We start from the raw sequence: 14,881 nt of genomic DNA, 5'->3' as shown, positions 1-14,881 counted from the left end.
GAGCCACAGTGGTAGGAAAGGCCAAGGGGAAGCCTTTAAAACCACCTGCTGCCATGGCCAAAATTGTCCAGCAAAACATACTGTATGCCAGTGCAGTGTCAGGGCTTAGAGCCACCTTCAAGACTGTGACTCACCCGGACGACCTCAGCAACAGATGGGTCAGAAATGAAATGCTTAGATAAAATCCAACAAGGTATATACAAAACCTATTTGGGAAAAACTGCGTAACTCTGATGAACAAAATCAAAGAAGATAATACTAAATGGAGAGATATGTCATCTTCATGGATAGAAGACTCAGTATGTCAGGACGTCAGTTCTTCCCAACTTGGTCTATAGATTCACTGCAATCCCAACCCCAGCAATTTACTTTGTGGATATCAACAGATTGATGTAATGTTTATATGGAAAGAAAAAAGACCCAGAAGGCAACACAATATTAAAGTAGAAGAACAAAGTCGGAGGACCGACTCTATCAGACTTCAAGATTTACTCTAAAGCTACAGTAATCAGGATGGCAAGAGACTAGACACATACATCAATGGAACAGAGTAGAGAGCCCAGAAAGAGACCCATATATGCAGTCAGCTGACCTTTGACAGAGGAGCAAAGGCAATACAATGGCGCCAAGGTGGTCTCTTCCACAAATGGCGCTGGAATCACTGGACAGCCACGTGACAAAAATGAGTCTAGACACAGACTTTACACCCTTAACAAAAATGAGCTCAAAATAGACCAGACAGCAAAATGTAAAGCGTAAAACTATAAATCTCCTAGAAGGTAACACGGGAGAAAACCCAAATAACCTTGGGTGTGGTATTGACTTTTTGATACAACGCCAAAGGCATGAAAAAAGTAGTGGATAAGCTGGATGTCACTGAAATTAAAAACCTTCACTCTGTGAAAGACAATATCAAGAGAATGAGAAGACAAGTCACATAACGGGAGAAAACATTTGCAAAACACGCACCTGATAAAGGACTGTCATCTGAAATATGCAAAGAACTCTTAAAACTCAACAACAAGAAAAGAAACAACCCGACCAGAAAATGGGCCAATGGCCTTAACAGACAGCTCACCAAAGAAGATATGCGGATGGAAAATGAGCATCTGAAAAGATGCTCCACATCATAGGTCATCAGGGGAAATACGAGTTAACGTGAGGTGCCGCTACACCCCTAGCAGCATGGCCAAAATGCGGAACTCTGACAACACCATGCTGGCGAGGATGTGGAGCACCAGGAACGCTCATTCGTTGCTGGTGGGAATGCAACACGGTGCAGCCGCTCTGGAAGACAATGTGGTGGTTTCTTGTACGACTAAACATACTCTCACCATACGATCTAGCAATCATACCCCTTAGTATTTAACCAAAGCAGCTGAAAACTTACGTCCACACAAAAACCTGCATGCAGGTGTTCATAGTAACCTTACTCACAGTTACCAAAACCTGGAAGCAACTGAGATGTCCTTCAGTAGGCGAGTGGATGAATAGACTGTGGTCCATCCAGGCAACGGAATATTATTCAGACTTCAAAAGAAGTGAGCTATCAAGCCATGAAAACACGTGGAGGAAGCTTAAATGCATATTAGTAAGTGAGAGAAGCCAATCTGAAAAAGGCTACACACTGTATGCTTCCACCTCTGTGACATCCTGGAAAGGGCAGAACTATGGAGACAGCAAAAAGATCAGTGATTGCCAGGCTTTGCGGCAGGGGTAGGGATGAATGGGTGGGGCGCAGGGGACTTTAGGGCAGTGAAAATGCTCTGTATGATACTATAATGGTGGACACATGTCATTATACGTTTGTCCAGACCCATAGAACGTACAGCACCCACAGTGAGTCCTACTGTAAACCCTAAACCTTAGATGATTCGGACACGTCAGTGTAGGCTCACCGATTCCAGCAAATATAACATGCTGGTCGGGGGCGTTGACAGCGGGGAAGACTACATACCGGTAGGGGTAGGGGGTGTATGGGAAATTTCTGATGCTTCCTCTCAATTTTGCTAAGAACCTAAACCTGCTCTAAAAATGTGTCTTAAAAAATAAAAACTCAGTGGGATTGTGGTGACTGGCAGTGGATTACATAAACCGAACCAAGTCGTACCCTGCAACCCAGGTGCTGTACTTTGTGGTTTCTTTAGTAGAACAGACAGCACAGCCTCTGGGACGTGCTAGGTGACTACTGATCTGGGAAATGCATTCTCTTCAACCCGCTTTAGAGAGGAGGGTCGGAAACAGTTTGCATTCACTTGGAAGAGGCAACAACGTAAGTTCGCGATCTTGCCCCAGGTTCATCCTCGTGCTCTGTGTCACAACATAAGCCTGATGGGCCTTTATCATTGGGACATCCTGTAGAACGTCACTCTGATTCACCGTTTTGATTACATCCTGCGAAGAAGACCTGGGAGCATTAGCTAGCAGTTCACTGGATGCCTTGTTAGACATATTCATCCCAAAGTGCGGAGGGTAAGTGACTCGGAAGGTTGTGGGTTCCGAGTGGGGTCAGAGCCCAGCTGGGCTCTCCAGCAGGTGCAGGTGCAGGTGCTGGTGGGACCCGGGGAGAGTGGGCAGCGCGTGGCATCTCTGGAAACCCTAACGTGGTCGTGGAAGTGGTGGAGCGGGACCACGTCATCTGCAGCCTCACTGCTCAGCACAGTGTCTACCATGATGCGCGGCCCTGGCAGAGAACGAGGCCCTGCCTGCGAGACCCCAGCGGACCGTGTGCTCCGAGCTGCCCATCGGGAGCCACCTAGTACAGGGTCCTCACCTGTGCAACGAGGCAGGAAAAAATGATGAAAAGATATGAACACTGGAAAAGAAGGAGTGAAAATGTTGTTATTCATAGACGACTTGATTGCATAGAAATTCGCAAGGACTCTATGAAGAAACTACTAGGTTTGCTTATAGAGAAGAGTTAGCTATAAATCTATATATTAAGAATCACTATTGGAAATAAAATTTTAAAAATACCATTTACAGGGCTTCCCTGGTGGCGCAGTGGTTGAGAGTCCGCCTGCCGATGCAGGGGACACGGGTTCGTGCCCCCGTCCGGGAAGATCCCACATGCTGTGGAGAGGCTGGGCCCGGGAGCCATGGCCGCTGAGCCTGCGCGTCCGGAGCCTGTGCTCCGCAACGGGAGAAGCCACCGCACTGAGAAGCCCGCGCACCACGATGAGGAGTAGCTCCCCCTCGTGGGCAGCTGGGGAAAGCCCACGCGCAGCAGCAAGGACCCAATGCCGCCAAAAATAAATAAATTTATACATAAAACAAAACCCCAGACACCTGGGAATACATCACATAAAAGATGTGTAAGACCTCTACACTGAAAACTGGAAACACGGCTAAGTTTAATTTTAAAAGACCTAAATTAATGTTCATGAACAAGAATTTGTAATATTTTAATAGTTTCCATTGTCCTTAACTTGATGTATAGATTTAGTGCAATTCCCACCAAAATTCCAGTAAGCTATTCTGAGGAAATAGACAAGATGACTAAAATTTATATGCAAATTCAAAAGATCTAGGATAGGAAATACAATCTTTAAAAGGGAGAATGAAACTGGAGGACGCGCACTACGTGATTTCAAAACTCTCTATAAAGCTGATGTGCTTAAGACAGCGTGGTGTGGACATAAGGGCAGATAAATTGAGCAACGAACGGGAACAGAGGCAGGAGGAGGCCTGCACCCATGGTCAGCTGGCAAAGGGGCCGCATCAACTAGATGGGAAGGAAGGGCTATTTAACAAACATGGCAAAGACTGGGTATCAGTCTGGATAAAAATGAACCTTGCCCCCTTCTCGCCTCCACGCACAAAGTCAGCGTGAGGTGGGTCATAAACCTCAGCATAAAACCGGACACCACAAAGTTTCTAGAGGAAAACATGGGAACAGATCTTCAGGACCTCAAGGGAGGCAGAGGATCCTAGGGAGGATCCGAACAGCACAGACCATGAAAGAAACACAGGAGCAAATAGGACGTTAAAAGTGGGATTGCAGACCCTCTGGCCTCTCAGCTCCTGTGCTGATCACAGCTACCCTGTGACAGTGTCTGGGTCACCCTATCAGTGCCATCTCTCCCAGTGGCTGTGAGCACCACGGGGCAGCGGGCCTCGGGTCTGCTCAGAGCCCCACCCCAGTGCCCAGCTGGGTGAGCAAAGGGGTGGAGCCAGGCCAGCCCCAGCCCTCCACAGAGGCACAGGGCTGCATGGGGTGGGTGCCCATCCCGACCAGAGGGAGCAATGGCGTGCGTCCTGGAGGTTCTGCGTGAGGACCTGGACGTGTGGACGTGGCTGTGGCTGCAGCACACGCTGCTCTGGCCTGGCCTGACCCTTCCCAGGAAGGAGAGGCGAGGGAGCCTGGCATAGGCAGAAGCCAGTGAGGGGCAGGAGCGAAGGGACAGGGGTCGGGGGAGCCAGGCAGAGGAGGGGGAGGGGCTGGGGGCTGCAGAGTGGCCCCAGGGCTGCGACTCCCAGACGCTCCGCACCTGCGGTGGCTTGCGTGCCTGCGGTGTGCCCTTGAGTCTCCAGGGCTCGAGTCCTGGCTGTTTGCCCTTGGACATCTTGGTGCCCTAGTCCCGCCACCCTGCGGGCCTTCCGTGGAGGTCGTACGTGAGGATGTGTTTTGCAGGTTCAAGGTCTGGGCCCAGGGTGTGCAGTGTCAGGGCGCCCGGCCCAGCTGACGGTCACACACCCCATCCTCCAGCCCTGGGGAGGCCCGGGCGAGGATCCGCTCCCTGAGCTCCCCGCAACAGAGGTGCAGTCAGGGAGCGGGGGGCCTTCCTGCCAGACTCCTCCGCAGCCCGGCCCCACACAGTGAGGACAGATGACCAGCGGCTTCTTTATTGAACATTCCCAGGCCAGTGACCTATGGGGACGGCCGCTCGCTGGGGAGGCACTGAGGGTCCAAACAGCCCACATCCAGGAAGCTCCACTCGGAGGGGTCGGCCCCTGCCCGGCCCTGCCCCTCCCCCCTTCACCCGGGCTGGGTCAGCAGCTGTCCTGTCCCTGTCCCCCTGGCAGAGTCTGTTTGCCCCTGGGCTCCCACCCCCAGTCACTGCGTGAGCATGGGACAGGCAGCCGGGTCACAGCTTGTTCCGGGGGCAGCGCTGCAGGGCCTCCTGCAGGGCCCCAATCACTCGGTCCACGTTCTCCCGGGAGGCGTTACAGCCCAGCAGGCCGATCCGCAGCACCTAGGGCGGGGGCGGGGCGCAGATGTCAGCCTCTGTCTGGGGTCCTGCCTGGCTGTGACTGAGGCCAGGGCAGAGCCAGCTGGTGTCCCCTGTGCGGGAGGAAGTGGGTGGGAGGGTACACGTGGCCTAGGTCACTCCCCGTACAGCCCCCGGGGTTCAGAGAAGGTGCTCCCTTCCTGACGCCCTGCTGTCCCGGGTCCGCAGACGACTGCTGACCTCGGCCTGCATGTGGCACACTCAGCACAGAAGGCCCCCCTCACCTTCCCCACCGAGGGCCCGAGGCCGCCCGTGATCTCGATGCTGAAGTGGTCCATGACGTAGCTGACGAGGTCTCTCCAGTCGTAGCCCGCAGGTGCGGCCACGGTGGTGACGGTGGGCAGACGGATCGCCTGCAGGACAGGCCGGGCTCAGCCACCTCCTGCCATCACAGCCAGCTCCACCTGCCCTGGCCTGGCCAGCCCTGGCCGCAGGCTCCAAAGGGGCGGGCAGGGGTGCATGTGGGGGACGGAGAAGGGGCCCCAGGAGAGCGAGGTCACCACCGCCCCAGGAGCCACGCCTACCGGCTGGTGCTCAGAGCAGGGCTTCCAGCCTCCAGGGACCCCTCTGTGTGTCTGTTCTCTGACAGGCCACACGCTGGCTTATTCAGCTGACCCCCTACCCCCAGCCCCTCCAGGATGGTGTCTGGCTGGCGTTCTGGAGGCCGACGGGCGTCCTCCAGCTCAGGGAGCACCCATAACTACTCCAGACGGTGAGGCTCTGGGGGAAGTGGAGGCATCCAACTAAATGTCCTGAGATCCGGAGGCCAGGAAACCGTGACCATGACGGGGACTGTGCCCCCATCCCCAGGACCGCCCCTGCCCCCACCAGAACTGCATATCCATAAAGGGGGCTGGACAGGAGCTCGCCCTCCCCCCACTGCCATGTGATGCCCTCTGCCCCCGCCCTCCTCACCGGATCCTTCACGAAGAGCTGCAGGCCCAGCCCCTGCAGGCGCCCGTGCAGGTACTCTGAGGCCTCGCGGTGTTGCTGCCAGCTCTTCTCCAGGCCCTGGGTGGGGAGAGGGCAGTGGGGTGGGCAGGGTGGGCTGGGGGCCCTCCTCGGTGGGCAGAGAGGGAGAAACTGGCTGGCATCCACCGGGGGGGGCAACTTTGGCCGGGGGAGGGGCTCCTCTCTTGGCCTGGACCCTGAGCGCCTCGGGAGCCCCCTGGAGCCCCAGGTTCAGGGCCCTGACTCTGCCCCAGGGGCCGGGCCCGGGCTACCTCAGGGAGGTGGAAATAGTCTGGGTCTGGGAGGGGGACGTGGCGGCCCAGCCGGTTGTTGGATCCTCCAGGCCCCTGGGAGGGGTGGGGACGACCTGGCCAGAGGTGGGGGGCTGCCTGGGGGCAGAAAGGCTTCTGGGCTGCACGCTGCCTCCTGCCCTCCCAGCCGCTGAGCCCACAGTCCCTACTCCACGGGGGTCCAGCCTCTCCGGCGGCACAGCTCCCAGCCGTGGCCCAGTCCCCTGCCCTGCAAGCGTCAGCTCCCGGCCTCTCTCCCGGCTGCACAGGTGACCACCCAGCCCACGGGACACCTCGAGTCTAGCCCAGCCCATGGGACACTACCATGTCCCACCCAGCCCATGGGACACTAGCCCAGCCCTGGGCCGGTGGCGACGTGGGTGGACGCAGGGGGCAGACGTGGCCGGCGCAGCACTGCAGCCTTGCTGGAGGCAGGTCTTGGCCCAGGTCTCTCCCGGCCTCTGGACCGGCAGCTGGCAGGGCCCCTGGGGGCTGTCCTGGGGCTGTGTTTCCTGGCCTGGGCCAGACTTGGCCTCCTGGGTCCCGAGAGTGTGGACCTTGCACTGGGCCAAGGCACCACCCTGGTCGTGGTCACACCCAGCTGTCCCCACGTGGCTCCTGCCCACACCCGGGAGCGGGTAGTGGCCGAGGGCACAGCCAAGCCTCCTGACGGTGGTCTCACTCCCCCCCCCGCCCTCTGGCTCCACTTCTTGGCCGCCCGCCCTCTCTTCCTCCCACCTGGGCCCTCTGCTCAGCCAGGCCAGCGCTGAGCGCTTCACTAAGGACCTAGGGCCTGGAAGGGGGTCCACACCTGCCCTTTCGCCGCATCTGCCCTCAGGGCTCTGTCCTCCGGGGCCTCTACCCTCAGCTGGCAGCCGGCTCGCCACCCCCCGCGCCCCTCCCATGCCTGCCCAGAGCCTATCCCCCTCCCCACTCAGGGCTACTCTCCAGCAAGGCCCCCAGCACCTCTTCCTTCCTGCGGGCCCCTCAGCAAACCAACCGAGTCTTAGCATCCCTCTCGCCCCCTGCCCCCAATCAGGGAATCTCGGGGTGGGGGCCACCCAGCGGTTCGCCAGCCTCAGCACCTGCCGGGTCCCCGCTCCACGCTGCTCCGCTGCCCCTCCGCTCACCTGCTCTGCTAGATGGGCCAGGCTCTCTCTCAGGCTGTACAGGCTGACGACGGGGGTGGTGTGATGGTATCTGGAAGACAGGAGCCGGTGGCCAGGTCACTGGGCGGGGCCAGGGCAGTGACTGTGTCTCTCCCAGCCCCAGCTGGCCCAGGCTCTCTGACGAGGGGTCGGCCCCCACCCAGGGGAGCGCGGTCCAGCTTGGGGGCTACAGACCTGCAGCCAGATGTGGGGAGAGCCTGGCTCAGAGCAGGGCACTGGCCGGGCTGCGGGGAGAGGCTGACTGGGCTGGAGACCAGGCACTGGCTCCCACCTGTGGCCCCAGTGCCCCGCTGGGCCCGCTGCATAGGGCGCAGTTCCTGGTGTCCCTGTCTACGTGTGTCACGTAAGGGGCCTCGGGTTAGGGTCAAAGCCACCTCACAGAGAGCCCCCTGCCCCCCCCTCCCTCTGAGAGATGGGTAAAGCAAGGCCCAGGATTGGGAAGATGTGTCAGGCCAGGTCCAAAGTGCCTGCAGATGCGCTGGGACTTCTGGGAGGAGACGGCCCATGGAAAGTGGGGTGGGGACCATGCCTGGGGGGCCTGGGAGGAACGGGGGGGACCCCGCTGGGGGCATTGAAGGCCTGGCACTGGGCTCCAGCTGGGGTGTGAGGGCATGAGGGTGGAGGCTCCCACCCCTTAGCACCTCCCTCCCCCACCCACCCACCCCCTTTCCTCCCTGCCCAGCCCCGCCCCCTCTCTCACATCCTGGGCTTAGCACTTCCCTCCCCCCACCCACCCACCCCCTTTCCTCCCCGCCCAGCCCCGCCCCCTCTCTCACAGCCTGGGCTTGTCGTCACAGCCCCAGAAGTTGGCCAGCCACTTGATGTCCAGGTAGAAGGAGAAGGGCTTGGTCTTCCGAGTGTAGATCTTATTTCTGGGGAGGAGAATCAGCCTGAATGCCCCCAGCCCCCCGTTGCTCAGAAGTGAGCCAGATGGGTGGGGCCCCCAGGACCCCCGTGTCTGTATTCAGGCCCCTGGGGCCCAGCTGTGCCTCTGCCTCGAGGGTGTGCGCCTGTCACTGGGGGGAGCATTGCAGAGCACGGCCCGAGGAGCCGTCCCTTCCCTTGCTCTGTCCCTCCCTCCTCAGGGCCACCTGGCCTTGCTGCCCGTCCAGCCCTGGCTGGGGGCGGGGCACACTCACTTGGCCTTGTCGCTGAAGGAGATGAGCGAGGTGCCTGCAGGGGCGTTCAGGACCTTCTGGGAGCCCGAGTATAAGACATCGATGCCTGTGGAGGGGAGGGACGCATGCTCAGGGGCCGAGCCCCACGGGGGGGAGGGGTCACGGGGGGGCTGCCCAGCCCAGGTCCTGAGAGTCCAGCAGACGTTGCAGGAACCTGGGACCCACCATGCAACTGGTGTCGGAAATGGGAGGGACAGTGTTGGAGGACTAGACCCTTACCCTGTGGGGTCCGACGCTATTGCAGGTGGGCTGAGCTAACTGGAGGGCACCCGTTAGCATCTGCCTGGTGTGGAAAACCCACACGTCTGGGGTCAAGCGCTGGGAGAGAGTGGGGGGCGGCGGAGGGTGGAGCAGCAAACGGGTTTTTCCTTCACATCTTGCAGTGCCCGTCCCCTGGGCTCCCACACAGCCTGAGGGGAGTTTCAAATTATGGGGCAGCAGCAGAGGGCGGTGGTCAAGCCCAAAGCCGGGAGGACGAAGGACCAGGATTCAGATCCAAGCCCTGCACCGTCTCTGACTCCCTGAGGGTGGGGACCCGAGGCAACTGCGTGCCCAGGTGCACGGACGGGTGGACCCGGAATGTTCTTTACAGTTCATTCCTAAAGCCTAAAACTGGGCGGACCCAACGTTCTCCCGAGAGGAAAGGGGTGAAGTGGGGGTTCACACAAGCGATGAATACTCAGGACCAGCAACACGAGCGACCTTGCTGACATTAGGTTGACGTCTGCTGACCCACAGGGTCCCGTGGAGGCCGGTGGGGGGCAGTGAAGGCCAGAGGTCCTGAGCCTGGCCCTGCTGCTCCGCGGCCTGGGCCTCAGGCTGGAGCCTCCTTGCCCGGCTTCTCCCTCCACGGCGGGGGCGGCCAGCCTGGAGGCCCAGGGTGGGCATCCCGGGGACAGCACTGCCCGCCTGCTCCCATCCCCAGGGCCCCTCTGTGTGCCTGTCCTTTCAGAGCAGTGGTTTGGGGTCAGCCCAGAAGGCTCCCCCTTCAGCACTGGATCCCGCGGAGCAGAGCCCTCTGCAGAGGCAGAAGCGGACCAGGCCAAGTGGGCCGGGCGGCCGTGGACGCAGCACCACCCAGAGTGGAGCCGGGCTTTCCTCCCTGAGGAGATGCTGGGCCTGGAAAGCTTCCCCGGGCTGGCCTGCAGGTGACAATGTCAGCGGTGCTCCCGGCGTGTGACAGGTGTTAGGGGGGTCTCCGCCCTGATTGGCAGGGGCCCTGGCACTGCCCCCACACCTCCTCCAAGGCTCTGGGTGCCTCTCCAAATGCCTCCCCTGGAGGGTCCCTTCCTCCCGCCTGCCGCCCGGTCCCGGCCCGACGGCCCAGCAGAAACACGGGGTGTGGCCAGTCTCTGGAGCGTGTCCTGCCCCGTGAGGAGCTGGCGGCTCTCCCACGCCTTGTGGAGACCAGCGCCTAATCCGTATGCAGCCGACGGACCCGCAGGCCCTGGCACAGCACACCCCCAGCCAGGGCTTCTGACGCTTCGGGCCACCGGTGGGTGGCTGGGCGGGGGGCACTCCCTTACCCTGCTGGTCCATGTAGATGGGGACCCCGCCCAGGGATGCCACCGAGTCCACCAGCAGCAGGCACTGGTACCTGGGGGGAGGGGCAGCAGAGAGCAGGAGGGGCGTCAGACTCTGCCCCGGGGTGGGGTTTCTGGAGGGGCCTTAAGAGCCTTTAGAAGGGCCACCGGGGAAGCAGGGGAGCCTCCCACCTCCCACAGCCCCCCGGGACCAGCTCTGTGTCTGAACCTGGGTGAGCCCCCGGCACAGCGAGTCGCCCTGGGGGCCCCAGGTGGCCGGACCCAGGTACTCGTGAGGCCAGCCAGGCAGTCTGTGTCCTGGGGGCTGGCTGGGTGCTCTGACTGCTCAGGCCCAAGGGCCGTGTGGGGTCCAGGGACCAGCCTAGCACAAGGCTGCATCTCTTCTGCTGACAGCCCACAGGGCAGAAGTCCAGAGCATGGGAGGACAGAGTCCAGGAACAGCCTGAACTGAAACTTCTGACTTTCCTCCACCTCCACATTTTCTTTAAAAAACACACAAAGAGTATTCCACGCGGACCTATGGGAGTCATAGCCCAGGTGACATCTGTGAGCTTGATTCACTGGACAAGACCCCAGGCGGCAGGTGGTCCTGGCTGGGCTGTGCCCAGTGGGCCCGAGGCCCCCATGGAGGATGGCAGCCCTGCCGGGGTGACCCTGCCTGTCAGTGGAGCTTCTCTCCTCCCACCCTGTGGTCAGCTGTCCAGAGCACGACTGCTGGTCCTAGGAGGGAATCCCCCCTGACCCCACCCAAGGCCCTGGGCAGCCCATGCAGGGGTGGGGGAACCTGGCGGAAGGCAGTGGAGGACGGTGCTGCTTTGGGGCTCTGGGACCTCGGGGCAAGGGGGCAGGCCCTGGCACCAAGGCTGCAGGGTCAGCTTGAGCCCTCCCTAGTCATGGGGCCAGGAGGGCAGTGGCACTGGGGGGACACCTGACCCTGCTCTCAGATGGGAGGGTCCATCCAGCCTCGGCCCAGAGCCAGGAGGACCCCCGAGGACCTGCACCACCATCACACGGCAGAGGCTGGGCGGACCGGCCAGCAGCCCACCACACTCCCACCCTGTCCTCAGACTGGGTCTGAGCTGTGCTTGGCTCTGCCCCCAGCACTGCCACCCTGGAACAGGCTCCCCCGAGGGACAGGCTTACCTGAGGGGACAGGCTCACCTGTGTGGACAGGCTCACCTGAGGGGACAGACTCACCTGTGGGGATAGGCTCACCTGTGCGGACAGGCTCACCTGAAGGGACAGGATCACCTGTGCGGACAGGCTCACCTGTGCGGACAGGCTCACCTGAGGGGACAGGCTCACCTGTGCGGACAGGCTCACCTGAGGGGACAGGCTCACCTGTGTGGACAGGCTCACGTGTGTGGACACCTGAGAAGACAGGCTCACCTGTGCGGACACCTGAGGGGACAGGCTCACCTGTGCGGACACCTGAGGGGACAGGCTCACCTGTGTGGACAGGCTCACCTGTGCGGACACCTGAGGGGACAGGCTCACCTGTGGGGACAGGCTCACCTGTGTGGACACCTGAGGGGACAGGCTCACCTGTGGGGACAGGCCCACCTGAGGGGACAGGCTCACCTGAGGGGACAGGCTCACCTGTGCGGACACCTGAGGGGACAGGCTCACCTGTGTGGACACCTGAGGGGACAGGCTCACCTGTGCGGACACCTGAGGGGACAGGCTCACCTGTGCGGACACCTGAGGGGACAGGCTCACCTGTGGCAGAGCTCCCCATAGCCATCGAGGGGCTGCAGCACGCCACTGGATGACTCTCCCTGGGTCAGGAACAGCAGCACGGGCTTGTGCTGGGCCAGGGCCTGAGAGGACAGAGGTTACAGCCATGGGCAGACCCAGTGCGGGGAAGGGGCCTCCGTCTGTCCCCCTCCCCAGGGACAGTGCAAATCTGGGCAGTGGGAGCTGGACGCCCCTCAACCCCTCCTGCCCCACCAGCTGACCGGCCCCCTCCCCGGGCTGGCGCACCCCCCGTACCTCTTCCACCTCCCGCAGCGTGAAGTGGCCTCCAGGGTCTTTGATCATGGGGTGTACGCGGGCTCCTGGGGGCAGAGTGAGTGGTGAGCAGTCCCCGCACGCTGGGGGGAGCCAGTGCTGGGGACAGAGGCCCGGCTGAGCAGGTGGGTCCTGTGAGGGCCGCCCATGCCTGCCCCCAGCCGCTGCTGGAGGGGGAAGGTGGAGTGTGCTCGGTGAACCCAGGTTCTGGGGTGCCGTGGATGAGAGCGGGTCCCTCAGCTCCACTGTCGCCTCCCCAGCCCACCTTCCCTGAGCCCAGCCAGGCCGGGGCACCCTGGTCCTTTGCAGCCCTCTCCACATGGGAAGTAGGGAAGCATCTGTGCCAGGCTGAGCAGATGGGCGCTTCCCAGCAGAGGGTAGCTGCAGAGGGGCCATGCATTTGGTGGATGACTGGGTGAAGGATTGAGGGGGTGCGGGAGCAGGCTTTGCCCCCTCTGGGGCCTTGGGGCTCCAGGGAGGCAGGCCCTGGTCCTGCTCTGTCTCTTGAAGCCCTGCACCCCCGTGCACAGCAGGCCCCCAGTGTCATATGCAGGAGGCAGGGAGGCCCTAGGACCATCCAGCCTCAGGGGCCTGAGGTGTGTGGTGGAGGCAGGGGAGGGGCTTGCCCAGGCCAGGAGGGTGGCCGAGGTCTGCTCAGGGTCCCGGACCCTGCCTGACCCGAGCTCCCCTTGAAAACCGGCATGTGCACTGGAGGGGCCCCGGTGAGGGGTCAGGATGCCCTCGGGCTGTCGGGGGTTGTCCATTAACCTGGACCGAGTGTGCCCATGTGCGGAGCTGACCAGGCAGGGGTTCCGTGATGTTTCCAAACCCGCGGTAAATCATTAAACCCAATGCACCCTAGGGCTTTCGACTTCTGTCTCTTCCTTTAGTAAATTTTACTCTGGAACTGGACACCCTGTCCATACCTCCGTATTTTGCAGCTCTAGAAACAGCTGTTTCTGAGATTTTGAGGGGGGGATGTCAGCTTCTGAAACCTTGTCCTGTGACAGAGTAGAGGTGGCCCCTGGGGACCTCAGACAGCTGCGGGGATGCTCTGGGTTCGTGCTGAGACCAGAGGAGTCCCTGCAGTGCCGTCCCCACCATGGGCTCCGGAAATAGCTGTTCCCCAAACTCCGGGAGACCAGGGGGATGGGGGCCCCTCGAGCATCCCGACGCCCTCTTGGAGGAGACAGCAGGCTGGCAGGCAGGGGGATGCGTGAAGGGCCTCCAGGGGGGGTAAGTGCTCAGGGCCCGAGGTTGGTACCTGGAGAGGGGGGCTTCCAGGCTTTGTGCCGGAGGAGGGAGGCCTCTGGGGAAGGATGGAGAGAAGGGCCGCACCCCACGCCCACACCGTCTCTTACCGATGCGCTCCCCGATGTCCTGGGCCCGCTGCCCCCAGATGCCGTTGACCCCGACCAGGAAGGAGTCCCCCGGCTCCAGGAGGTTGAACAGGGCGGCCTCCAGTGCGCAGTGCCCCGAGCCGCTGATGGCCAGCGTGAGGGGGTTCCGGGTCTGGAACACGTACTGGATGCCTTGCTTGATCTCATCCATGATCTGGGGGCAGTGGACATGCAGGTCACCGCCTCCCCTACTCCCACCCCAGGGAGGAGGCCACTCAGGGCACTGACCGCTGTGTCTCAGTGGCCTACCTGGAACATCTCCTTGTGCATGTGTCCTATTGTCTGCCTCCCCCCAGCCGCCATGACGCGGGGGGTCAGGTTAGAGGGGCCGGGCCCCAGCAGAAGCCGGCTGGGGAGGGACAGGGGCTTACTCAGGGCTTCTGGGGGGGCCACCAGCAGTGGGTGGGAGGCCATGGTCCTCACCCAACCTGCCGCCTTGTGCCCCAGGGCCGCACTGGCCGCGGTCAGTGCCCGGAGCATTTCCCAGCAGGCCCTGCACTGGACGATGGGCACCGGAGGACACGGGGGCGTCCAGGAGGTGAGCCTGGTTGACGGGTTTCTGCTCCACCTGCTGTCTTTTGCTGTGTGTCGTTGTTACCAGGCCGTTATCAATGCTTGTCCTGCACGTGAAGGCTTGGAAGCAGGGGTGTTGAACCCTCGGTGGGAGAGGAGGAGCCAACAAAGTCCAGTCAGTGAAAAACAGATCTTGGCAAGCTGCCCTCTGCCCTCCAGCCACCCCTCCCTCTCCGTCCCCGAAGGATGCCCAGCCTGGTACGCCTGGCTGGGCTCAGGGGGCCCCAGCGTTTTTCTTATGTGACTAGAGCGCCAACATTTCAGACTTGGCAGACCTGCAGGCTGTGTTAAAACTACTCAGCCCTGCTGTGGTGGTGAGAAGGCGGTTACAAGGGTGTGGCTGTGTGCTAATAAAACTTTATTTACAAAAGAAGCGGTGGGCCAGATTTGGCCCAGGGCCACAGTTTGCTGATTCTGGCTTAGCTCCCGGAAAGACTCACTTCAGAAAATATATGCTCCACGTGTATAAACACACATATGTACACACTGAGGACATGTCCATTCTTGATCCTTTCGGAGTATTTCCTCTGCCCGT

At 60.9% G+C, this 14,881-nt stretch overlaps 1 protein-coding gene across 1 annotated transcript; it reads right to left on the bottom strand.

Moving 5' to 3' along the window:
• Positions 1-5,087: 5,087 nt before the first annotated feature.
• AGXT (alanine--glyoxylate aminotransferase) lies at positions 5,088-14,291 on the bottom strand (the record flags this gene model as incomplete). Its single annotated transcript, XM_079923757.1, has 11 exons — positions 14,023-14,291; positions 13,735-13,927; positions 12,356-12,420; positions 12,083-12,183; positions 10,346-10,416; positions 8,781-8,865; positions 8,418-8,513; positions 7,603-7,672; positions 6,147-6,242; positions 5,456-5,584; positions 5,088-5,195 (listed from the first exon to the last, which is right to left on the bottom strand). Exons 1-11 carry the CDS (start codon positions 14,251-14,253, stop codon positions 5,088-5,090), a joined length of 1,245 nt encoding a protein of 414 aa, XP_079779883.1. The 5' UTR covers positions 14,254-14,291.
• Positions 14,292-14,881: the final 590 nt, after the last annotated feature.

The sequence above is a fragment of the Stenella coeruleoalba genome (assembly GCF_951394435.1).
Source record: "Stenella coeruleoalba genome assembly, chromosome: 6".
NCBI lineage: Eukaryota > Metazoa > Chordata > Mammalia > Artiodactyla > Delphinidae > Stenella > Stenella coeruleoalba.
Note: the sequence above shows the minus strand (reverse complement) of the source record. Positions and strands in the feature narration are given on the sequence as shown.